Source organism: Nematolebias whitei, chromosome 9 (assembly GCF_014905685.2).
Source record: "Nematolebias whitei isolate Nwh7 chromosome 9, NemWhi1, whole genome shotgun sequence".
NCBI classification, from domain to species: domain Eukaryota; kingdom Metazoa; phylum Chordata; class Actinopteri; order Cyprinodontiformes; family Rivulidae; genus Nematolebias; species Nematolebias whitei.
The window spans coordinates 26262181-26287590 of record NC_056506.1 but is presented as its reverse complement, the minus strand read 5'-3'; the positions used below and the strand labels follow the sequence as shown (position 1 = coordinate 26287590).

Below are 25410 nucleotides of genomic sequence, written 5' to 3'. Positions count from 1 at the left end.
CCAATGCAGACATGTTCCTGTTTTTAGTTTTCTACATTCACCTTAGAATCTAGCTGTTTTTTTTGTTACCTTTTTCTTTTAGCCATCCTATTTGTAAAAAAACAAACAAACAAAAAAAAACTGTAGTATGACTTTTTATAACTGTTTATTGTTGTCATCTTTCTTTGTTGAAATCAGGTCTCTCTTGTAAATGAGTCCTCGAGGCTCAATGGGATTTACCTGTCTAAATAAATGTTGAATGAATCTTCTCTGCAAACAAAACCAGTTAGTTTGCCTGTAACTCTTACAGTCACCACCAGATGGCGGTATTACACCAGCTGCAGGTCCGGATGCAATTTCTCTTCCACCACTGGGATGTAGCAAGCGTCTTAAAAATCACATGATTTACTACAATTGAATCAGTAATACTCTGGTGTTAGAAGGCCTCCAGATTCACGACATGATCATTTAAAGTTTTCATTATTACTGTTCAAACTCAGAAAACCTTGAGCCTGTGAAACCAGTTGTCTTTGATAAATAGTTGATAAATAATACTGTTTACATTCGGGACTGAGTGTCTCTGCCATTTCACATCAGGAACAACAGCTTTAATTTGGGTGATGTCTGGTCTTGAGTTTGCATAATGTCGTGCATTTCCTCCAGTGACTCATGTCCACTCTGCTTGCACGGTGCTCAGTCTCGTCTAATAGCATGCTTTTGGGGTATTTAGAAGGAAGGAGAAGTGTCTGCACAGCACTTTCCTTTCCTTAGGCTGTCTGGGAAACGTTTTACACGATCCACAGCAAACACCACGTCAGTCCTTCTGCAAGAGCAGGAGGCTGCTCTGCAGCATGTTCCCCCCAAAATCCTCCTTGGGTAACTTTATCCTCACAGCCATCCGGTGTTTCCTAAAGCCTCTCTGTTTAAAAGTAGCATCAATAAAAACTTTATACTGCTCCGTCTGAGTGAAGCGTGGAAAAGAGTCATTCTCCATCAGGCTGTATATTCTCCTCTGAGCCACAACAAAGCATGATGAACGTGGTTGTTGGAGGTTCTCTCGGATCTCATCTTTTGTGTAGAAATCCAGATTTACCTGCAAACATGTTAAAGATAAGTCATGTGCACCTAAATTAACCCAAGTACTTAAAAGAAATAATGAAATTTTAAAGAAAGCCAGTGCAGCTTCTGTTAAAATCGCAACATACATCAACGTCTTTCGCTAAAGTGTATTAATATTTTAGATCTTTGTAATAATCTAAGCTAACAAAATATCAACAATTTGAAATACAAAATGCATGACAAAAGTCAAGTGAACCAAGACAAAACAATAAAAAGCTGCTGATTGGTAACTCTAAATTGTCCCTAGGTGTGTGAGAGAGAGTGAATGGTTGTTTGTCTCATTTGTCTCTATGTGTCCCCGTGATGGACTGGAGACCTGCAGGGTGTCCCCCGCCTCTCACACAGTGACTGCTGGATTTGAGCACCAGTGAGCCCCATGACCCGAAAAGGAAGAAGTGGGTAAAAGATAATGGATGGAAGACTCTGTATTTTAATGATTGCCTCCAGCGATAATGTTTTAATATCTTTATTTTTAAATTCTACACTTACATATTGATATTTGTGCAATGCATGCTGCCTGTACTTTACGCCCACCTCATTAACTCTTTTCTTACCTGTTTGGGGGAGTCATCCTTTATAAACTCGTCATAAATTTTTACTGCCATCTGTGCTCGTTCCTCTGGATGGTCAAACGTTTGGAAATCCTGACAGGCGAGCCAGAAATCCAGGTTTTCCTCACAGAACTCTGATTTCAAAAAGTCCCGCAATGCCCTTTGTCCACCTTTCACACAGAAGAACAGAAATGACTAAACGAGCAGTAACGAACCACATTAGAGCTGCATTGCCTGAAAGCAGACAGAAGTTACTTTTCTTGGAAAGGACTGTCTGAAGAGATTCTTCCAAAAAGTTGGTTTCATCTGTGTCCAACCTAAGTACAAAAGAAAACAAAAGTTCATGATTTGTTCACATTTTTTATTTCATAGAAAAAAACCCCCATCAAGACATCATATATAAATATGCAACAGGAACAACCTAAAACCCCAGATGATTTTATTGCACAGCAATGGACCCTGATTTTATTTTACATTACAACAGAGTTTAAATCTCAGTCATTAGATTACAGAAGGCCTGATTGTGCAGTTCTGAAAATCCTGGACTATTGTAACAACATGCAACTTTCATAAACTCCCATTTTATTCATTAAAACACATAGTGAACATATCAAGTGTTTAAACAAAGCAAATATACATCGTGGGAGGTAGAATAAAGATATTTTGAATTTGATGGCTGCAATCATTTATCTTTGAAGCTGTTAGTGTTTAAACAAAGTAAATGTACATGTTGGGCGGTAAAATAAAGGTAAAAAAAATAGCGAACTCAATCATCCAGGTAGATAACAACAAAAAAGGTGAGATCATTTCATCTGGACTAGTTTCTTTAAGGGAGAAACGTTTAGTCTTCCATCCCTTAAAGAAACTAGTCCAGATGAAATGATGTCACCTTTTTTGTTAGAATAAATGCATTTTGAATTTGATGGCAGCAGTAATTTATCTTTGAAGCTGTTCAGGGTCCATGTTTCCCACGGTGAATCTTTTCCTCTCCTTTTAACAACAGTCTGTAAACGTCCAAGATGCAAACAGCTCGGAGGGGAATGTTTAGACCCAATCTTGTTTTATAGGATTATAGCTATTTGACAGTCCTGTTTCTTTATTGTAGGATTTTTGTGTTAAAGCATTAAATGTGGTGGCACTGTGGTGCAGTTAGTTGTGCTGCCACCTGTCGGTGAGAAAGTAGCAGAATCACATCCTGGCCTGGGACAGTCGTGGCTGGATTTACAGTAGCATGTTCTCTCCATGCATGTATAGGTTTTCCTGGATAGTCAGGTTACAGAAAAAAACAACTTGCATGTTAGGTTCCCTGGTAACTACATTGTCCCTTGGTATGAGTGAGAGTGTGAATGCTTGTTTGTTTCAGTAGGTGCTCTGCACCGCACCAGTTAAGAAACCATGCTGTGGTTAAGCATGCTGCCAGGGGTGTTATTTAGGTCAAGGTTTATGGAAGTTTGTCACTAACTAATGTTAAATTAATATGTGTGAGTTAGAGAGTTGTTTTCCTCTCAGAGAGGAGCCTGCAGGCGCACCTGATAACTCCAGGGACGCCTCTGAGTCTGTGCGCAGGGAAGCCGAGGCCGTCTTGACCTCACCTCTGTCTGATAAGCGTTTAGTATAAAAACATGGCTCTCACATTGTCCGGTGCAGATATCCATGACCTGGAACCAAGCATGTAACTTCACCTGTTGTGAACGCTGCCCTTGCAAGTAAAGACCGGTTCAAAATCTTCTCGTGTCGTCCCAGTTTTAGTATACAATATGTGCTACTGAAGCAACAAAGCAAAAACACCACATCACCTCATTGCCTCTTTGATGATGACCTTATGGCTCACTCAGCATCTCTCCCAGGTGGAGTCAGTTCAAAAGGACAAAAACAATATATTTATCCAACACATGCAGTATATATTTATCAGGTCTCTCTTGTAAATGAGTTCCCGAGGCTCAATGGGATTAACCTGTATAAATAAAGGTTGAATGATATGGTTTAGGATTGTCTTATTGAAATATATACGGTCTTCCTGAAAAGATGTCATCTGGGTGGGAGCGTGTTGTTTTAAAAGCTGTATATACTTTTGTGCATCAGTAGTGCCTTTCCAGCAGGGGCAGAGACAGAGGGGTGGCAGGGGTGGCTTCTGCCACCCCTCTGAAACATAATGGGTCACCCTAGGTGCCACACCAGTTGATTGACATGTCACAGTGTGTGGCGTTGAATTAATTATTGGTTTTCTTTTCTTTTTGTAAAGACACAAATAGGTTTTAATTTGTTGTACAATTTTTGTAATAAAAAAATCTCCATTGTATTTCTCCTATAGATCTCCTTCATGCCTCATTTTGGTGTAAATAGTTTTAAATTTGTGAGTCATATTGTGGGGCAGCACGGTGACACAGTCGGTACAGACGCCGCCTGTCAGCGAGCGGGTCGCCCCAGTTCAAGTCCTGGCTGGGGGACCCTTCTGAATGGAGTTTGCATGTTCTCTCCGTGCATTTGTGGGTTTTCTACGGATACTCCAGTTTCCTCCCACAGACCAAAAACATGCATGTTAGACTGATGGTAACTCTAAATTGTCCCTAGGTGAGAGTGAGAGAGTGAATGGTTGTTTGTCTCGTTGTCTCTATGTGTCCCTTTGATGTCCAGGTGTCCCCCGCCTCTCACACAGTGACTGCTGGACATGGGCACCAGTGACCCCCGTGACCCGAAAAAAGGAAGAAGCGAGTAAAAGATAATGGATGAATGGATGGAGTCATAGTTTATCTGAAGAGGAGGATCCATACCTTGATGGTGACTACAGTGACAACATTGTGTGTGTGTGTGTGTGAAGATATGCTCCTTAGTACCAAGTTCAAGAAAATGAATAATTTCCTTTATTTGTATGTGCCCATGTGAAGTCTTGACTGTATTTTTGCATAATAGTTTAGCTTCTTCACTGCATTCCAGATGTGTGATCTGCCTATCCAAGAGACGCTAATGCACCCCTATACTATCAGAGAGGTAGGATTTTAAACATGCAACAGGCTAGCTGGTCCTTCTCATCTATAGTGTTAAGAATGTGGTGTATTTTGTTTCCAAACTAAATTTTAATTTTTTGATTAAGCTGGTCACAGAACAGTTTCACACCTTGCCTCAGTTTATTTTAAATCAGCTTTGGACGAGAGAAGATGGAAGAAGTGTTTTTAATTGGTGTTTACTTATAACTGTTTTTGAATTATAGAGCATAACCAGCATTTATGGATGGCACAGTGAACTGTGTTTACAGAAAATGATTTGTGAAAGTGCCCTGTGATGGACTTGCGACCCGTCCAGGGTGAACCCCGCCCCTCGCACAGTGATTGCTGGACATGCGCACCGGCGACCCCCGTGACCCAAAATGGAATAAGCGGGTAAAGATAATGGATGGATGGATTTATGAAAGTGTTCCTGAGCCCATGGAGTGATGTCCAAAAAAGAATTAGACCTGTTTTTAATGCCACTGGGACCATGGAGATCATGCAATATTGACTTTCAGCCTTGTCCTTTGAGCTCAGAGATATCTCCAAATTCTTGAAGTCTTCAGATGATATTATGAGCTGTAGATGATAAGGTGTTGAGGTTCTACTCGAGAATGACAAGGATGGATAATATTAGGAATGAGATCTGGGAGATATCCCTGGAAGATGAAATTAGTGAAGTCAGACTGAGATGGTTTGGACATGTCCAGAGGAGGGACAGTGGGTATACTGGTAGAAGGATGTTAGAAATGCAGCTGCCAGGAAAAAGACAAAGAGGAGAACATGGATGCAAGTAGAGAGGACATGGAGGTAGTTGGAGTGAAGAGAGAGGACATATAGTACATAGAGGACATGGTGAGATGGAGGATGACTCACTTTGACAACTCCTGAAAAAGGAACAGCTTAAAGAAAAAGAAAGAAGAGATGATAAAGTATTCAAAGTTTTCCAAACTTTAAATAGAGGAACATGACTGTATTCTGAAGATTTTCCACGTTTAGATGCATTTTCACAGACTAGAGAAGCAACTTGCCCAGTCAATTTTATTTATAAAGCACATTGAAAAACAGCAGCTTTTTATTGTTAAGCACTTTGGTAACAAAGTGCTTAACAATAAAAATCAATGGCAGTAATTTAATATAAAAATAATACCAAAAACTTAATTAAAAGCATAGAAAGAAAAACATAAAAACGCAGAACAATAAAATACTACTGGTAAATTAAATCCCACTGTGTTCAATACTAGAGAGAAAACAAGTGTGTTTTTAAAATAGATATAAAAAAATAACCTGTTGCTTATTTTAGCTTCTGAAACATTAAACGCCACTAAAATGCTCTTTTCATACCCAGTCCTTTTACTGACCGGTTGCCACTAAACCTGAATAGCTATAAAATGTCCCTGAATCTTAGGAACACATGCCTTTACAGCCTTTTGTTGTATTTTGCTGTCATCAAGTTTGAAACTGACTTTTTTTCCCTGAAAAAATTTGCAACTTTAAGCTAAAGCTTATCATTTTTACTATGTTTCACGGAGATGAAATCATTGTATGTTTTTTTACATTTTAGCCAACATACTATCTTTATTATTCTTATTATTTATTGGGATAGCATTACAAATAAAAAGTACTTGACTTACATTTGCTTTGTGCCCTTAAAGTCCATATGCGATGACTTGGAGAACCGAATCATTGTTGAACTAATTAAAATTATATCCTTTGTGAAATATTATTCCGTGTATCTCTTCATATACATGATGCAGCACAATCCTCAGAAGAATTCCTCTAAAGGTTATCAGCTTTGCAGGCTCATACTGGATCCTGACTGGAGTCGGAGTCTAATTCCACATTTCAGAGTTACACCAACAAATCCTTTGCAGTGCCTTTACTATTTGTCTTGTAGGAGCCACATGAATGTTATGTGCGAGTTTGTGACACAACTCCCATTTTTTCCCTTCGTCACTTAACTAACCATTCAAGTCGGACTTATTCTTAACCACAGCAGGTCATGTGATCAAAAGTTTGTTTAAATTTTTCAACGAAATTCCATTAGTCATATTTTCCACTTGACTTTTTTTTTTTTTTACATCAGTTGAATTAAGCTCATATTTCTAAGATGTTAAAAATAAACAAGTACATTTTATGAAGAGTTTCATCAAGTGTGTGATTCTTTTGTGTCAAATTCAACTTGGTTTGAAAATATAAGCTTAAATATTGACTTAAATTTTGTTTCTATAGTGGAAGTTCAAGTGTACACCTTCAGAACTAAAAGCATCGTCTTTTTTAGTACATGCATTTTTTTTATTTAGAGCAATTACTGTGGGCGGAAACCCAATGACTACTGGTACTTAGGTACTTTAGGAATTTTAAGAGTGCAATGAGAACTCCACAACTAGGCTAATGGAAACAATGTATTAAGGAAGCTTATACTGTATAACAATACAATGAGAGAAGGAAGACAAAAAAAAAAAACATAATTAAACACAAACAACACTTAAATCTTACAATCAACATTTCACATTTCAAGAAGGGTGAAAATGAAAAACATAAATAATGTGAGTGTGACTGTGGTGAGGTAAAGAAAAGAGGTAAATGACAGTTTGGAAGAATTATTGCTGTAATTTTCCAAGTAAATGCTATAAACTATAAATATCTTTCCAGTTGTAGATAGCTCTTTGAGCAACATTAAATTAAAACAAATTCAGTCTTTCAAATTTCATAGTGGCTCAGTTAAGTAAAAATTTTTGATCCTTAAAATAGAACAGTAAAAAAAAAAAGGATAGGATTAGAATTAGGATAGATTAAAAAAAGGCCAAAAACCCACAAAAATTAATTTAACTTAATTAACGGACAACATCTGGTCAAAGCCAGCTGTTAGAAAAAAATATATTGTTCACTAACTTTGTGTCCTCAGAAGACCAACAACTCATTCAACCTTTATTTATACAGATAAGTCACATTGCGCCTCGAAGACTCATTTACAAGTGAGACCTGTTCAGTCATGGCAGATGAAGATTTTTATCCAGCTTTTACTTACAAGGGCCACATTCAGGACAGGTTACATACATAAATACATATGCAAGAGTACAATGGCACAGAAAGAATCTTGAACAGAGTCTTTTGTTGACAAAAGCACACAGATATGGTTTATGGGCATCACGGAGGCACCGTGAGTCTGCCTCCAGGTCAGGATGAGAGATTGTTTTGGGAGACAACAGACCAGCAAGTTCTCATGGCAGGAACAAAAGATGTTCTCAGCCACCATATAAAACACAAGATAAAACATTCATGACCTTTGACTGAAAATTCTCTAACACCAACCCACTTCCAAAGCATACTTGTCTGTCTTAAAACAAGCACAAACTTCAAAATGTCATTGCAGTTCATGTAAAAGCTACTATTTATATTTTTATACACCAAAGAAGCATGAAAATGCACTCTCCTGACTATGACTTCTGCCCCTTGGGTCATCTTTCATAACAATTTTGGACTGAAAACTGGATAAATCTGTTTTGTTTTTTTTCCGAAATAGATCGTGTCTAACTCTGAACACTAGGAAACACATTGTAACTGTGACTTTCTTTCCTTCCATTGACTAGGGTGACATTTTTTATCAAAATGTAAATGCTTCATGCTCCTGTAATATCCTGCAGAAGTTGGATGCTGTCTATCACAGTGTGTTAAGATTCATAATCCAATCAAACTTTATTTATAAAGCAATTAAAAAAAAAAACTATACAGGACCAAAGTGCTGTACAGACAAGTCAAAAAGCACAAAAAGGAATAAAATACAAGAAAAAAAAAATAATTAAAAAGACATAAACAGCTATGCAATAAAAATGGAAAGAGTAAAAGGAGTATAAAACAAAAAACAATAGTAAAATCAACATCTCACATGGTGTCGAAAGCCTTGGAAAAAAGACACGTTTTAAGATGGGATTTAAAAAAAGGCAGTGAGGAGACCTGTCTGATGTGGAGAGGCAGACTGTTCTATAGTTTAGGAGCTGCTACAACGAAGGCATGGTCACCTCTAAGCTTGAGCTTTGTGGGCACACTCAGGAGCAGCTGATCAGCGGGGACGTGGATAAGGCTGTAGCAGCTCGGAGAGGTAGGGTGGGGCAAGACCACTGAGAGATTTAAAAATAAATAAAAGAACCTTAAAACTGATCCTAAAATGTATGGGCAACCAGTGAAGTGAGGCTAAAATGGGGGAAATGTGCCATGTGCCAGTTAAAAGACGTGCAGCAGCATTTTGCACCATCTGAAAACGGGCAATGGAGGAGTTACTAACCCCCACATAAAGAGCATTACAGTAATCCAGCCTAGTGGTCACAAAAGCATGAATTACTGTTTCAAAGTGCTGACGTGAAAGAATGGGTTTATTTTAGCTAGCTGCCGTAACTGGAAAAAGCTCTATTTAACAACTGAACTTATCTGACTATCAAGCTTGAGATCCATATCCATTTTCACCCCAAGATTTGTAACAGTGGGCTTGATGAACTGGGCCAAGAATCCCTGATCTACAGGAGGGGGCCAGTGGTACCACCAAAAATCATCACTTCTGTTTTTTTATCATTAAAATTTAAACAGTTAAGAGCCATCCAGGCTTTTATGTCATCAAGACACCTGAGCAACGAATTGACAGAGTACAGATCTGTTTTTTTGAGAAGGACATATATCTGACTGTCATCGGCATAACAGTGGAAGGAAATACCATGCTTCCTAAGTATGGAACCAAGTGGAAGCAAGTAAAGAGAAAATAGTAGTGGGCCCAGGACTGAGCTCTGGGCAACTCACATGGGAGGCGAGCAGTGGAGGACACAAAGTCACCAAGACTGACACAAAAAGTTTGGTCTGCCAAAAATGACCTGAACCACTTCAGTACTGCACCCCTGACACCCACCCACTGATTCAAGCAAGAGATTAAAAGTTCATGGTCCACTGTATCAAATCCAGCAAAGTCTAAGCACAAGAACAACACAGTCCCCAGAGTCAGTTACTAAAAATATGTAATTAAAAACTCTTAAAAGAGCTGATTCTGTGCTGTGTAAGGTTTTAAAACCAGATTGGAAAAACCTCAAGGATATTATGTTTCTCCAGAAAAGCCATTAATTGGTTAAAAATGATCTTCTCAAGGATTTTTGAGATAAAAGATAATTTAGATATAGGCCTAAAATTTGCAAGAACAGCAGTATCCATTCCTGTTTTTTTATTTATTTTTTTTTATCAGAGGTTGCACATTTGCATGTTTGAAATTTTGAGGGACCACACCTGAGGACAAACTGCTATTGCTATTAATAAGTGTCAAAACAGAGGCTCTTATAGTAGGCAGAACTTCTTTAAATAGTCGAGGAGGAATCACATCATCTGGAGAACATGAGGGCTTCAACTGATCAGCAGTCTTTTGCAAGAGGGAGAGAGTAACATGCACAAACCTGCCAAAGACAGCACAGCAGGGAACAAAAACCGACGTATCATGTGCAGAGTGTAGGATTGAAGCCCTAGTAGAGGCAACCTTATCAATAAAGAAGTGAAAGAAATCTTCACACACAACAGGGGAGGGCTTGATGCAGTCAGTCTGTGGGGTGTTAAAAACAGAAGCAATGGTCTTAAATAAAACACGAGGTCTTTGACAATTTGATAAAAGGATTTAGGAGAAATAATTCCATTTAGCCTGTGATGGACTTGCGACCCATCCAGCGTGTACCCCGCCCCTCACACAATGATTGCTGGACATGGGCACCGGCGACCCCCTTGACCCAAAATGGAAGAAGCAGGTAAAAATAATGGATGGATGGATGAATTACATTTAGCATATTTTAAAACTTTCTGATAACGACGCCAACAGTTCCTTAAAATTTGAAATGATACTTGCAGATTTTCACTTTTCCACTTTTGCTCAGCTCTACGGCACTCGCGTCTAACAGCACGAGTTTGATCATTCTGCCAGGGCTCAGATTTTGTCTTAGTCAGTCTGTCCTTCAGTGGAGCTACGGTGTCCAAAACAGACTGACATATGAGATGAAACCATGAACTACTGGTAAGTTCCTCAGTATGCTCGTTTATACATTCAGTGACACAATTGTTATTCTGACTGAAAGCAGCTGAGAACTGGCTGTAACAATCGTAACCATAACTGCACTCTGTATTCACTGGTTAACTGGTCATCATTAACTTCACAAAGACTCTCTCACTGGTACATTTTCATCTTTAAATCACTTCTTGGTCTACTGCCTTCATACAACTCCTCCTACATGTCTCTGTGTGAGTGCAGCTACAGCGTGCACTATCAGGACATTATTACATGCAGTGTTCCCTTAGTTCAGACTGAACTTGGCAAAAGGGCCTTCTCCTACTTTACTCGTTTCCTGGAACACTTTGCAAAAAGATCTTAAGATATTGATCTTGACTTCTCTAAGTGACTTTAAACAACTGCTAAGTTCATGGTAAAAACCAACGCGGACATGTTCCTGTTCTTAGTTTTTTTATATTGCTTTGTAATGTAGCTGTTTTTTAAAATAATTTCATCCATTTACTTTTCATTTTATATGGTTTTTTTTTGTGATTGTCTGCTGTTGTTATCTGTGTTCTTTGTTTAAAACTGGTCTCTCTTGTAAATGAGTCCTTGAAGCTCAATGAGGCTAACCTGTATAAATAACGGTTGAATTGAAAACCTGGTTTCCTATAAAGTTACTTCGCCCCGAATAATGTCTTGTGTTTTTATAGATTTGTTGCCCTAGAACACTTATTCACTTACAGTTTGACAAATGTTTACACGTTTCTTTAAAGCTTTTGATACAGAAAAACATATTCATGAAATAAGTTTGTTTTATTTCATTATGACATGTTTAAAACATGAATGATGTTGATTATTATTTGCAATTATTATTATGAAATACGTGAAATGTTGTATGTTCTTACATACGTTAGTTCCAATCAATTTTTGACACTCAATGCCCAACCCTAGATTTCCCTGTAATTAACTGATTTTACTTCAGTGACTGGATTCTGATTATTAAAGGGTGAATATATTAATTAAGTTGCTGCTGGTCAGTAAACAGCCAAATGACCTGTTGGTGCCCTGGTTTAATGAGTGCAAAATAATGGGCCTTTTCCAAAGCTCCTCTTCAGCCCGGTTTGGCTCAGTTTGTTACAGTTTTGAGCCCTTTTCCATTGTCCATTTTTTGTGGAACTGGCCCCTTTTTTGGTGCCTTCTTCTCAAGCAGACCAAGTGAGCCGAGCTGGCACAAAAACATGACATCAGAACACTGTCTGATTTCACTGCCACCAGCTGGTGAGGCGCGTGACGTCAGTTTGAACCCCACCCACTAGAACCAGTACTGAAAGGGTCTATGGAAACACAACGTGTACCGAACTGAGTCTAGTTGAACCGAGCCCAACCGGGCTGAAGAGGAGCTGTGAAAAAGGGGCTTAAGTGTAGTAAAGTGAGGAGCCAGTGTAACCATTCTTCCTCCATTCACTCATTTATGCTACATGTTTGGTGCCCCATGTGAGGCCTTTCAAAGTTCTTATCATAATTAATGAATATTTCAACATTTGAAGGTAACATATGAGCATTGCTTAATATAATTCAGAAAAGTTTAAAAGTCTTTTGTAAACTGTTTTCTGTTGTGGTTTGGCTTGTATTAAACATTTCCAATTTGTGACAAAGTTTGTCCATTTTAAGAGCTCGGTTTGATTTTGTTTTTCAAGTTAGGCAGCTAAAGGAGACATCCTGATGCTTGGTGTTAAAAAGAGTCTCATCCTACTTAACAGTTGTTAATTACACTAATTGTTGTTCAGTCCTGTTTGTGACGAGGTTTCACACACCTGAAGGTCTGTTCGCTGTTAGCTTAAAATTAACCCTGCATGCATTGTTGTGTTTTTGTTGATTTATGATTTTTTTTTAAAGTTGGCAATGAATATGCACCAAATCCGAGGTATGTTGTAAATTGTTGTAAAAGAGTACAAAGGAACTTGCAAAGTTTCCGAGTCTAATTAAACCAAAACCAGGCCATATTTTCTGGTTAACATATTGGAGTAGGTAGCTGAATGTTTCACAGTCATTTTGTTCCAAATGAAACACAAAGGTCAAATAAACAAAGTGTTTGCCTCAAACTTTCTTTAAACCATTAGAAGATGTGTAGAAAAAGTCCTGTCTGACCCAGTGCTCATCTGCTCACACAGACTCATGCTCATGTTCGTGCTGTTGTTCAACGTAATGTTTATATGCTATTAGTGCTTAGTGTATATTTTATTTGATGTGTTTCTTAGTTCATATCTTAGATGTTATCATTGTTTTTCTTTTACTTTTTATTGTTGGATGTAACTGGGACCCTGTGTACAGTTTCGCTCCACCACATGTACCACATGTGGTGTGAATGACAATAAAGAATCTCTGACTCTGACTCTGATAAAGATTGGCTTGACACTGCAGCACAAAATGAGACATTTCATACTTGTTGTCCAACCGACTCAGTTGACAGCTGTTGGTTAAAATTCTGAGACATTTCTGTCTGATATCGGGCACATTGTGATGCTTTGAATTCAAAAAAGATATAATAAAATTGCACACATTCAAAATGAAATCAGAACTCAAGCAAATCTTTGGAAATGACCTCCAAAATGGAAAGCAGATCTGCTTACTGCACTGGACCAAAGTCCAACCACAAAGCAGAATCTAAAGGCAAACCAAGACCTACATTCAATGCTTTTTAACATTCAGTGTTTCATTACACAGTTGTTTCTGTAGAAATATTATGCAAATCCCTGGCAGAAATTATTTTGAGCTGCTTTAAAAGCACTACAGCTTTCCACTGCTGAATAGTTGTAAACAAAAACCAACACAGGATTCAGTGTAAATATTTGTGCCATGCAAAACCGATGATGTAAAACATTATAAAATGGTGTTCACATGAACTGCTTTAAAATTTTGCAGATTTGACTTACTTCAAGATGTGTTGAGGCATGAATTAATGCAAACAAAACAAAAGTGTGCTTTGGGTTAAATAATAAATTTGTTCTTTTTGGAGGGGGGAGAAACAGTATCATTGATATTGTATAAAATACAGTATACATTATAAGAAAAGTCAGTGTTATATAGTTAAACTATTTACAACAGGCGAGACAGGAATGATTTACTTTACACAACACATCACTCAAAATGATAGAAAGATGATGATGGTGGGCTCCTCAGACTGAAGAAGTCCTGAAGAAGTTCTGAAGAAGTCCTTCGGATGAAGGATGAAACATCTCAGCAACAAAAGAATCCGTCCAGATAACCTGACTGAACATTGTTGGATTTATACCTGGATCAATAAGCAGGAACTTTGGTGACAGAAACATGACTTTACAGTAAGTGTTTATTTTAAGGCCAGGTTTTTAATTTTCATTCTACCTTCGCACGCATATTGACTACTGGCTTAAGCATGTGATTGTACACAAACATCTTTGAGTCCTAGATGTGTAGCAATGTTTTCTACAATATGACTGAGCATCTGTTTTCTTTCCAGAGACAGGCTTAAACAGTTCTGCTTGTGGATAAAACACAGTGTGGGCATTAAAAAATACTTGCATGCTGATAATGAATCACGATCCAGAAGTCAGGATGACATGGTTTAAAAGTCCTTTAAGACCAAACATAATCTGGAATCAACTTAATTATAACCGTAACAAGCAGTTTGGAAAACTCAAAAATAAGTTTTTCCTCAGTTGTAAAGTACTGTTTGTTGTTCTGTGTGAAAAATTTCAATTTTCTTTACATGAAACATGCTTGACGTCTAGTCACTTGTCTCATATTTTTATGGAGACTTGTGTTAATCAGGAAGATATATTTTCCCGAGTAGACATTATTTTTCTTAAGGTCATGTTCATGTTTCAGCTTTTCTTTGTAGGTCTAATTTGTAAACTTCCCTCTTTCCCATTCTTTGGAAATATGTTTATTTTATTTTATTTACCTTTACTTACCCAAGCAAATCCCATTGAGATCACAGATCTCTTTTGCAAGAAAGGACAGGACATGAAGGCAGCCTACCATGCATGTTTTTTGGACTTTAAAAGGATACCAGAGCACCAAGGGAAAACCCCCACAAACATGAGTAGAACATGCAAACTCCACACAGAAAGACCCCTGGTCCAAGCTGAGGATTGAACTCAGGGCCTTCTTGCTAACAGACAGACAGACCAGTGACGTGCGGTGAGGTTGGTGACAGATGAGACACTGACTGTCTGGAATCGATGTTCACATATATGAATCCAAAATAGAAGCTTATATTTCAAATTAGCCTTTTTTTCATTCCTCTCTCTAACACCTTCTGTTTCGACTGAAAATCGAGTTTAGAAAAATCCTTTAGTTTTGAGATATGATCTTCCATTTTGTCTAAACAAATTTAAATGAGTGTACCTTTTGCTTCTCCCATGGCCACCCCTCTGCGTAACAGAAGAACGCACAGCGATGTTTCATTGTCCCTATGGGGCAGCACTGCCCCCTATCAGTGCAGCAAGGTACTTTATGCCTCACCCTGTGTATTTTCACCGTGCATTATGACAGATTAGAAAGAAGAAATAAGTCACACACATTCATTCAATATATTAGAAAGACTGTAAATGAACAGCTGAACTGCAGAGAGAAAGGTGTGGATTCACTCAAAATACGCGCAGTGTAAAGGTTCAGGTCTGCATGAGACATCATTTCGGTCCGGATCTGGACTGGAGTCTGCCTTTTAGTGACCTAGGCTGTAGAACATCAGCATGTGTAGCACATGTGTAATCAAACGTATACTGGCGATATAAAGAGAGACAGCAATAGGCATACACCAGCCAACTACTTAATATATTTTATATGACACAGCGCCCCCAGAGGTGAACCAGAGCACTACACTGCCTCAACCAGTGCACTTCTTCCATGTTTGAATAGGCAATGTGTAAATTTTGCGATTTTGACCATTGAAGTGTGGAAATAATTCAGAAAACAGTTTTATAGAACAGTCTAGTGGTTAAATGTATTTTCCCTTATCATTCTTAATATTTTACTTTTCATGATGACAGATGAGGCATTTTTCTTTCACCGTGTATAAATAAAAGTTGAATGGAAAAAAAATTGCTTCACCTGCCCCCTGACTGCACGTCACTGAGGCCCTACTGAATCAGATTGACTCTAGAAACATAAAAGTTGATATTATACAGGAACATGTGCATTGATTACTTTTTGAGAGTCTTAAAATTTGTCCAATGAATAATGAAATATTTTGATAACAGAGAAACACACGCATACATGCCTCAGTCTGGAGGAAGTCTCTTGGATGAGAGACGAAACGTTTCTAGATTTTTTTGCTTTGTTTTGTTTTTTGTTTTTTTGAATGTCCAGAGGACCAGATTGAACTTTTTTGGATTTTTCTACCTGGATTATTGAGCATGCATCAGGAAAACAGATGAATATTAAAACCAAAATACACAGAGTCATTTCCATCCTTTTTGGATACACAACAGTAAATTCATTACATTAAATGATGGAAATGAGTATAAAGATGTTTATTTAGGGAAACCAGCAGATTGTTTAATCTTAACTTTGATTTAGTCTCCCAACACAAGCACCTGTGGGGTTGCAGGCTACAGGAACAATTCTCTCTAAACAGGAGGACGACTTCTGGAGAACCAGGATGAATGGCTTATCAGCCACGACTGGCTGGGGTTAGAGAGGAAAGAGACAGACAAAAACAGAATGACAAGTCCAGTTGTGCTTTCTATGTGAAGAAAAACAAAGAACACAAAGTTAATGGCAGCATCCATCCATCCATCCATTATCTTTACCCGTTTATTCCATTTTGGGTCACGGGGATCGCTGGTGCCCATGTCCAGCAATCACTGTGCGAGGGGTGGGGTACACCCTGGACAGGTCGCAAGTCCATCACAGGGCCACATAGAGACAAACGAGACAAACAACCATTCACTCTCTCACTCACACCTAGGGACAATTTAAAGTTACCAATCAGCCTAACATGCATGTTTTTGGTCTGTGGGAGGAAACCAGTGTACCCGGAGAAAACCCACGCATGCACAGAGAGAACATGCAAACTCCACCCAGAAGGCCCCTGGACCGGGGTTTGAACCAGGGACCTGTTTGCTGAGAGGCAGCAGCTCTACCAGTTGCGCCACCGTGCTGCCTGTTAATGGCAGCAATAGTTACAAATACAAACTGGTAGAGTAGAGCAAGTAAAGAGCTGCAGAGCGACAAAATGTGTAGTGTTTAGCAGTATAACTAAAGGATAGCTCAGGAAACCCACGCCATCTCTAACTAGATTTATCAAAAAGGATAGTTTTAAGACTATTAAAAGTGGAAATGCTGTCAGCCTCAAGGACAGAAACTTGATATGTTTTCATAAAAAACTTTGCCATCCGTTCTATTTTTAGTTAACTCTAGGAACCACAAGTAAACCTGCAGTCTGAATGTGAAGTGCTCTGTCAGAAAAATCCATCCATCCATCCATTATCTTTACCCGTTTATTCCATTTTGGGTCACGGGGGTCGCTGGTGCCCATGTCCAGCAATCACTGTGCGAGGGGCGGGGTACACCCTGGACGGGTCGCAAGTCCATCACAGGGCCACATAGAGACAAACGAGACAAACAACCATTCACTCTCTCACTCACACCTAGGGACAATTTCGAGTTACCAATCAGCCTAACATGCATGTTTTTGGACTGTGGGAGGAAACCGGAGCACCCGGAGAAACCCCACGCATGCACGAAGAGAACATGCAAACTCCACCCAGAAAGGCCCCTGGACCGGGGTTTGAACCAGGGACCTGCTCGCTGAGAGGCAACAGCTCTACCAGTTGCGCCACCGTGCTGCCCTGTCAGAAAAATATGAAACAATAAGGTTTTTAATATAAGATGGAGTTTGGTTGTGGAGAACTTTGTTAGAAGATTTTAAATTTTATTCTGGACTTGACAGGGAGCCAATGGAGATAAGCTAAAACTGGAAAAATATGATCTCTCCTAATGCTTATAAGAACTGCAACAGCATTTCAGATCAAATGAAGACTTTTAAAATAGTTTCTCAGTGATCCTTGAGCCTGTTTTAAATAAAACATGTTGATCACATTTATATTTTAATGAATAGTTTTGACAATTAACAAATCAGATTTTAATAAACCTATAACTTTAGTTTATTTAAGGATATAATAAACATTTTATTTTTACTTTACTTTCAAATGAGAAGGTTCATTTCCAAAAAAAAAAAAATCATCAAATAAGAGCAAATCAAATACAAAGCAACTCACTGACCACTTTAAACTATGTGTGAGGCAAAATTAGAAATAGTAGGAGAAATAAGAAATCAGAAATAAAGACTAGAGAATTTGCATTTCCTGCAAAAATTCAGTGAATGCTTATTAATGAAGGATTTTGCTTGAAGCTGCTAAACAAGCTATAGAGCAGGACTAACTGCAATTAAATTCAACCAAATTGCTCAGGGGGCCAAAGTTACGGAAAGCCAGCAGCTCAGGGGTCGACATCCAGTAATTGAAGTCATTATGTAAATAAACCAGGTATTACAATGATCTGTTATCTTTTTAAGTGTGTGCTATGTGTTGTCATCATTGTATGTTCCCATACAATGACAACATTAGTTCTCTACATTTAACCCATCCATCCCCAGGTGGAGCAGGGCAGTTATGTAAGTGCCCAGGGAGCAATTACAGCTTAGGTGTCTTGCTCTGAGACACCACAACATACGGGCATGGTCGGGATTTGAACCTGCAACTTTCTGGACCCAAGTTGGCTGCCCTACCTCTACACCACAGTGGCCCCTAGTTAGGTTATTTTGCTGCATTAAATACTAAATGCAATAAAAAAAAAGTGTGAGTCAAAGAAATTACATTTCAAGATTTATTTCCTTTCAATAAAAGTAGATATATTCTAATGTGAAACAATATTAAAAACAAAAATGATACACTATGCCTCCTATTTAACACAAATATTATTCCAACATCTCTGACTTGCCAAATTTTTATGCATTTCAAAATAAAACATAAATGTTGACCGTTTTGATGTTCTCTGAACGGCCGACGTTGTTCCAGGGAGGTCCATGAAGAACCAGTTCTCATTTACAATGAAATGGCTGCGCAGACCACTTCTTCCTCAAACACTTCATAAATCACAAGTGAAGCGTCCGTGCCCCACTCAGATGTGAGCTTTAAGCAGAACTAAAACAGGTGGAGCAGAACTCAGCTGGGTTGAAAGTGAGCACGATGCGCGTGTGTCAAACAACTTCATGTCCTTTACTATAACGAATTAACTAATTTAATCCATCCTATCTGTAGAACTCAGTTGGAGAGGAAGAGTCCTGCGAGAGCGTGCAGCCTTTCGACTCATGCTTCTGCTAACTAAGGCCTAATTAAACAGTATTAACGGCAAAGCACAGATATTTGTAGGCCCCAAATTAAAGCAAAGATGTCTGTCTCTGTTGAACATTATTTATTTTCCTCCAGACTCACAAAGTTCTCCTTTTTGTAAGTATCGTGGAAACTTTAACAAACAGTGAGATATAAGTTTGCTGAGACTAAATGAAGAGATCAGATCTGATCTTGCAAGTGTCTTTATTTCGGAGGCTCCAACAAGCGTCCAAAGGCTCCCTCTGCCTGCAGTGCAAGGTGAAGCCCCGAACAAAGGATTCACTGACCTTTATAGAGCTTTAGTTACACAGACACACATTTCCTAATACAGAAGTTCTAAGAAGACAGGATGTTTCAGCAGGTGGTTTTCTTCAGATAAGATGAGGCCTGGAATCTAAGATCCAAGTCGGGAAAACAGCCAAGTCATCATTATTTTAACAGTAAGGGAGGATGAGGGATATGAGATAATCTGAAGGTCAGTGAGTACTTTTTAGGAGTACAGGAGATTCGTGATGAAGAAACTCTTTATCAGCCTGAGCTTCTAGGAGGCCCAGGCAAACATGGTGAACACTTCATTTACCAACATGTGACTATAAAAGTTTGCTTAGTGCAGTAGATACATTTGACTTTCTATCACATAAGAGTCCTAGGTTTCCAGCCACACTCACTTTCTCCACAGCTGCCGCTCATCGTAATCAGCCATCACTCCACACCTGCTCATTCGGAAGGACTGCTCTGCTGAGTCTAAAAGCTCCTGCCAGATGTTCTTCCAGTGTTGGGACATTATCATACCATTTGGTAATTAATTAAACCTGTTTCTAAACAGGTTTTGACTAACCCTTGTGATTTTCTTCAACAACTTCCACGTCACGTCTCCCAAGACCTCCTCGCTCCTTGTGACTCCGCTGCGACCCGATCTTGTTCTATAGGTCAAGGTTAAGGTTTTCTTTATTGTCATTCACTTCACATGTGGTACATGTGATGGAACAAAATTGTGTACACAGGATCCCAGTTACATCCAACAAAGTATAAATTGTAAAAGAAAAACAGTAATAAGATCTAAGATATGACCTAAGAAATACACTAAACACTTAACAGTACAAAAACACCGAACCAGATGAGTATGAATGAATGCAGCCGCATGAGATCAGCATGAGATCAGCATGAGATCTCATGCTTCAATCATCAAACAACAACCTGGATCAACAACATTGTGCCAACAACAACCAGCTCCACTCTCCACTGATACTCACCTCCCCTGGATCCTCAACTCTCCTGTGGAATAGGACCTTGTCTCCCACTCCTCTCTGGCTCCATCTACAAAACACATCAATAAGAAAAGATCACCTTCAAAACCCAGTCATTATTCTAAATCTAAAGAAATACAAAGATACTCAGCTTGTGCTTTTTACCCTTCCAGCCCCGAACTCTGGCACCTGTAAATCAAAACACTTCCCTTTGTACGCCTGGCTCTGTGTTCTTCTCAGTCTGCCAACCTTAACCATATCTAAAATCATGTTACCTGTGAGAGTCCCAGAGAGACTGTGAGCTGCAAAGAATGCTGGGTAGCCATTTGAAAATATGTGCAATGTTTCTGATTGTGTACAATGTTTGTGAGTGAAGGGATTGATTATTCTTGCTAATGCCCTGTTCAGGTTTAGTTTGGCATTTACTGTATGTTGAAGTCTTTGTTATTGGCTGTAAATTGACACCATGAGTCAGAGGTTTGTTTGTGCTGAATTTAGAAAAAGGTGAAAAGAGCAGAAAAGAAGCTAAAAAAACAACAAAAAAACTGAAACGAACAGGAGCTGAAGGAAGCTGAAATGAGCACAAACAAGCAGAACTGCAACAAAAGGTAAAAAGAACAGCCGACTTGGAACCAGAAAGTCCCAGGTTCAACTCCAGTCCCCGCCATGCCCACATGTCACGATGCCCTTGAGCAAGACACCTAATCCCTAGATGCTCCTCGGGTGCTTGAATAGCCGCCCACTGCTCCACGTGGGTGTATCTCACCTGTGATGGGTTAAATGCAGAGAACTAATTTCGTCATTATATGGGAACATATAATGATGCAACATATAACACTATAAAGGTTGTAAACAGCACAAAGGCTTTGAAGAATGTAAAGAGAGCTCTGTTTATTTTCAGTGAGGAAAAAATTGCAGAAAAAGCTAAATATAAAAAAAAAAAGCAAATTGCTTAAATACCAAACGTCTTAGCAGGAATGAGCTGAATGTTCTGAAATATGAATTGTTAAAATAGCTCAAGAATTACAGATCATGTTAGATGCTGAAAAACCTACAGAAAGATTTAAAAAAACTCTCAATAGGCTGAACGCTTTAAAAGCATTCAGGCAAGCATTTAATCTACTGGTGTGTTGCTGCAGCAGTTCCGGCAGCAAGTCTCTTCAGGTGCTTCCTTTAACTCTGACCAGTTTGCAATCCCCACAGAATGTTGCTGCCACCACCATGCTTCACTGTGGAGAAGGTGTTCTCAGCATGACAAGAGGTTTTAGGTCATGGAGTTACCCTTGAAGATTTTAAGTTCCATTTTAGTCTTATCTGACCACAGCTCATAAAAACATCTATCCATCCATCATCTTTACCCACGTCTTCCTTTTCAGGTCATGGGGGTTACTGGTGCCCATATTCAGCAATCACTGTGTGTACACCCTGGACAGGTCTCGTCCATCACAGGGACACGAGACAAACGAGACAAACAGCCATTCACTCTCTCACCTATGAACAATTTACCGGTAGAGTTACCAGTCAGCCTAACATGCATGTTTTTGGTCTGTGGGAGGAAACCAGAATACCAGGAGAAAACCCACACATGCACAGAGAGAACATGCAAACTCCACCCAGAAAAGCTCCAGGCCAGGACTTGAAGCGGGGCCACCTTCTCGCTGAGAGGCAGCAGCTCTACCAACTGCACCACTGTGCTGCCCCTTATAAAAATATGTAATCCATATTTTCATCTCCGTTAAAATATCAGCAATATATTTTTAATTTAACATGAGCTTTACATAATACAAGAGCAGCCATGATGAGGAGGGTAGGGTGAGTATTGCAAGTTTTTATTTGCAATTCACATCAAGGCTGTTAGAAGGCCCACTGTCTGTGCTGATAGGTTGGTGACAGGAATGATAACATGATACATTTATCAGCAGGTTGATGGACAGAAGTGCTTTTGTGTCAGAGTGATTTTCCTGGTTTTATCGTATGTATGCTGAAGAAGATCTGATTGCTTTTATTATGATTTCTATTATTTTTCTGACCAAAGAAGCACAATCAGCTGAACTAGTATTTGTGAGCATCAGTGTTATTAAACTTTCTTAAAAACTATTAAATTATTGCTTAAGGCTTCAAACACAAACAAGTTTTTTTCTGCGCAGACTGTTGTGGTTTCATTTCAAACTGAGCGTGAACGAATGAAAAGGTCACTTCTGTTTTTGGGTATGCTATATAAAAACCAGTCTGGGGCAGATCAGTCTAAACTGACCACAAACTTGTTGTTCAGGATATTCCAACATTTAATTCTGATTTTTAGGTCATGAAGCTTTTGCTTTCATCTGACTCTTGCTACTACGAGGCTACCACTTGTTCTGAGCTATCTTTACAACAGGACAAATGTTTAACTCTTCGGTGTCATTCACTTTAGTTTAGCCAGTTGTACTTAAATTAATTCAACCTTTATTTATACAGGTTAGTCCCATTGAGCCTCGAGGACTCATCTACAAGAGACACCTGATTTTAACAGAGTAATCACAACAGTAGACAAGGAAACATATAAATTAAGAACAAATGAAAGAAAATGATATTTAAAAATGAAACAAAAACAGCTAGGTTGTAAAGCAATGTAAAATACTATAAACAGGAATGTGTTTAAATTGGTTTTTGATTAATGAAAATTGATTGGAAATTGATTAATGGAAAATTTGAGTCTCCTTGGGTTAGAGACAGAGTCAGAGTTTCTTTATTTGTCATTCGCACCACATGTCATATATGTGGTGCAACGAAATTATATACACAGGGTTCCAGTTACATCTAACAATAAAATGTAAAAGAAAAACTAATAAGATCTAAGATATGAACTAAGAAAAACGTTAACTAAGAATAAACTAAGCACTAGTAGCATAAAAACATTACGCTGAACAGCAGCACGAACATGAGTCTGTGTGAGCAGATGAGCACGCATGAACACATCAACATGAAACAGATCAGCAGCAACATGATGTGATTTTTTTTCACAGTGATTATTCTGGTTAGAGATTCATGAGTCTAACAGCCTCAGGGTAGAAGCTGTTCCTCAGTCTAGTGGTTCTACACTTAATGCTCCTTAACCTCCTTCCTGAGGGGAGCGGGGCAAAAAGTGTGTGTGAGCTGGGTGAGTGGGGTCCTTCATGATGCAGGTGGCCCTCTTCCTGCATCTGGAGGTGTAGATGTCTGTGATGGTGGGGAGGATGACTCCAACATCTTCTGTGCAGCCTTCACCACTCTCTGCAAAGCTTTTCTTTCTGCAGCTGTGCAGCCTCCATGCCACACGTTGATGCTGGAGCACAGGATGCTCTCCACTTTTATTCAGTGAGGAAGTTCTTCTTAGCACTTTTACTGTACATACAAACTGTGCTAAATAATTTCATTAGTTTGTTACTTTCATTGTTAACTTGGATTAGGAAATTCCTGAAAATACACCATAGAAGCTGGAATTATTGTCACTGAAGTTATTTTACCATTTTACTTTGTTTGACATCTTTTATTTTCACACTGGTGGCATTGTGGTCATTCACAGGCGTTACAACTGTCAGGATTCCAGTTTCTGCTTCTTTTGCTTTTCACTAATCACCTTCCTACAGCTCATGAGCAACAGGTGCAGCTCATCACCTGCAGTTGCTGTTGTTGGTCTGACTAAGCATGACAGTAGGGAAGCTTAGTCACATACTGGCACTTGAGCGTTGGTTTTCCAACAGTGAATTCAAGCTACAGCCATTTTGGTTTTGTTGTGATTAAACCTATTTAATTAATATCTGCTTTCATGTTCTTTCAGTCACCCATTGAGAGAGCTTACCTTCGTCCCTCGAGCCACTTCCTGTGAATTCGCTCATCTGTGCCCCATCGTACAAAACCTGGAACCACTTGTCTTCATCACTCATTCTGAAAATACGAACTGGACATTACGGATTTCACCGATCACCTCTGGTCCCACTTGTTGCTCTCCCTCAAGCAACTGCTTACTTCCTAGAATCCATCTTCTACTAGCCCAGATCTGGAACCCTCCAACCTCCTCCTCAGCACCAGAAAGGGAAAACAGCAAAGTAAGATTCATTACCTTCTGTCTGAATCTAATAAGTGCTTCTTCATGATTACAAGTTACTCACCATATCATCCAGTTTGCAGATCCACCCGGTCCCATCACTCTCCATCACCTGAAAATAAACACTTTTTTTTCATTCTGAGTTGGCAAGTCTTTTTGGTTCTCAGAAAAATCTCTATTCAAAACAAAGCAATAATTCAGCAAAAATAACAATTTAGTTTGAAATTTTCTTTTAAGCTCCTGTTTCAGGTTCAGTCACTGGAAGCATTAGTTATTTTTTGATTGTGGAAAAAGTTACATGTTTGCACTGTAATGCTTTGCTCATTGAATCCACTAAAGTTTCCACACCAAGCAGTGTTTTGGCTTATGGACAGATTAAAGAAGTGAGACACCAGTTCTGCAATGATGTGTGCAGCTAGCCTTAAGAAATAAGAAGGAAGGTCATCAGGGCCTGCAGATTTTTTTTTTTTTTTTTACAATCTAGACTATTTAACAGTTAACCTCGCTAACAAAAAAACAGTGGAAATGAAAAGGTGTGGTTTACTGAAGATTGACTTGTAGGAGAGATATGATTTGTAAATGTTTGTGTTAAAGGATAAGTAGCTGGTTTTCCACTAGTAACTGTGGCAATCAAGGAAGTAGAAGCAACAAAATGTCTGAAACAGTTCAGGATCTTGTGCTTATTTAACACAGGAACAGAGTTAACAAGAAGTTGTGATGGCAGATCAGATGAATGAGAGCTTTCGGAGAGTGATTTGATGGTTTTCCAGATTATTTTCTGAAACAGACGAAATGATAAGTAGCCTGACCAACAGCTCTCCTTGTGTGAATAGAGCATGCTCCGCTTCTCTCACGCATCCTGCCCCCTTGCACCCCCCCCCCCCCCTTATTAACCTTTAATTTATCCATTAAGCATACAGTGTAATTATTTGATTCAATTAAATTCAATTCAAAAATATTTTTTTAATCCCAGAGGGAAATTAAATGTTGTAACTCATCATCCTGGTTTCATTAAAGAGTTGTCCTAGATGCTGATGACTGTGGGCCGGAAAGATCTCTTGTAGCGGTCTGTCTTACAG

The 25410-nt window shown here is 38.9% G+C and overlaps 1 protein-coding gene across 1 annotated transcript; it reads right to left on the bottom strand.

The window, feature by feature from the left end:
• Nucleotides 1–793: 793 nt before the first annotated feature.
• LOC119414181 (regulator of G-protein signaling 5-like) lies at nt 794–24170 on the bottom strand. Its single transcript, XM_037681281.1, has 5 exons — nt 24086–24170; nt 20272–20335; nt 1905–1966; nt 1653–1819; nt 794–1072 (listed from the first exon to the last, which is right to left on the bottom strand). The coding sequence occupies exons 1-5, from the start codon at nt 24168–24170 to the stop codon at nt 794–796; spliced, it is 657 nt and encodes a 218-aa protein (XP_037537209.1).
• Between the last annotated feature and the right edge of the window lie 1240 nt (nt 24171–25410).

Bases quoted from the DNA above. Each gene is read 5' to 3' on its own strand.
- LOC119414181 (XM_037681281.1), bottom strand. From the start codon at position 24,170: ATGAGTGATGAAGACAAGTGGTTCCAGGTTTTGTACGATGGGGCACAG. The intron at 20,336-24,085 runs GTAAGCTCTCTC...TGTGTTTTGTAG, and splicing joins AAGTGGCTCGAGGGACGAAG to ATGGAGCCAGAGAGGAGTGG. The intron at 1,967-20,271 runs GTGAGTATCAGT...TTTTGTACTTAG, and splicing joins GAGTTGAGGATCCAGGGGAG to GTTGGACACAGATGAAACCA.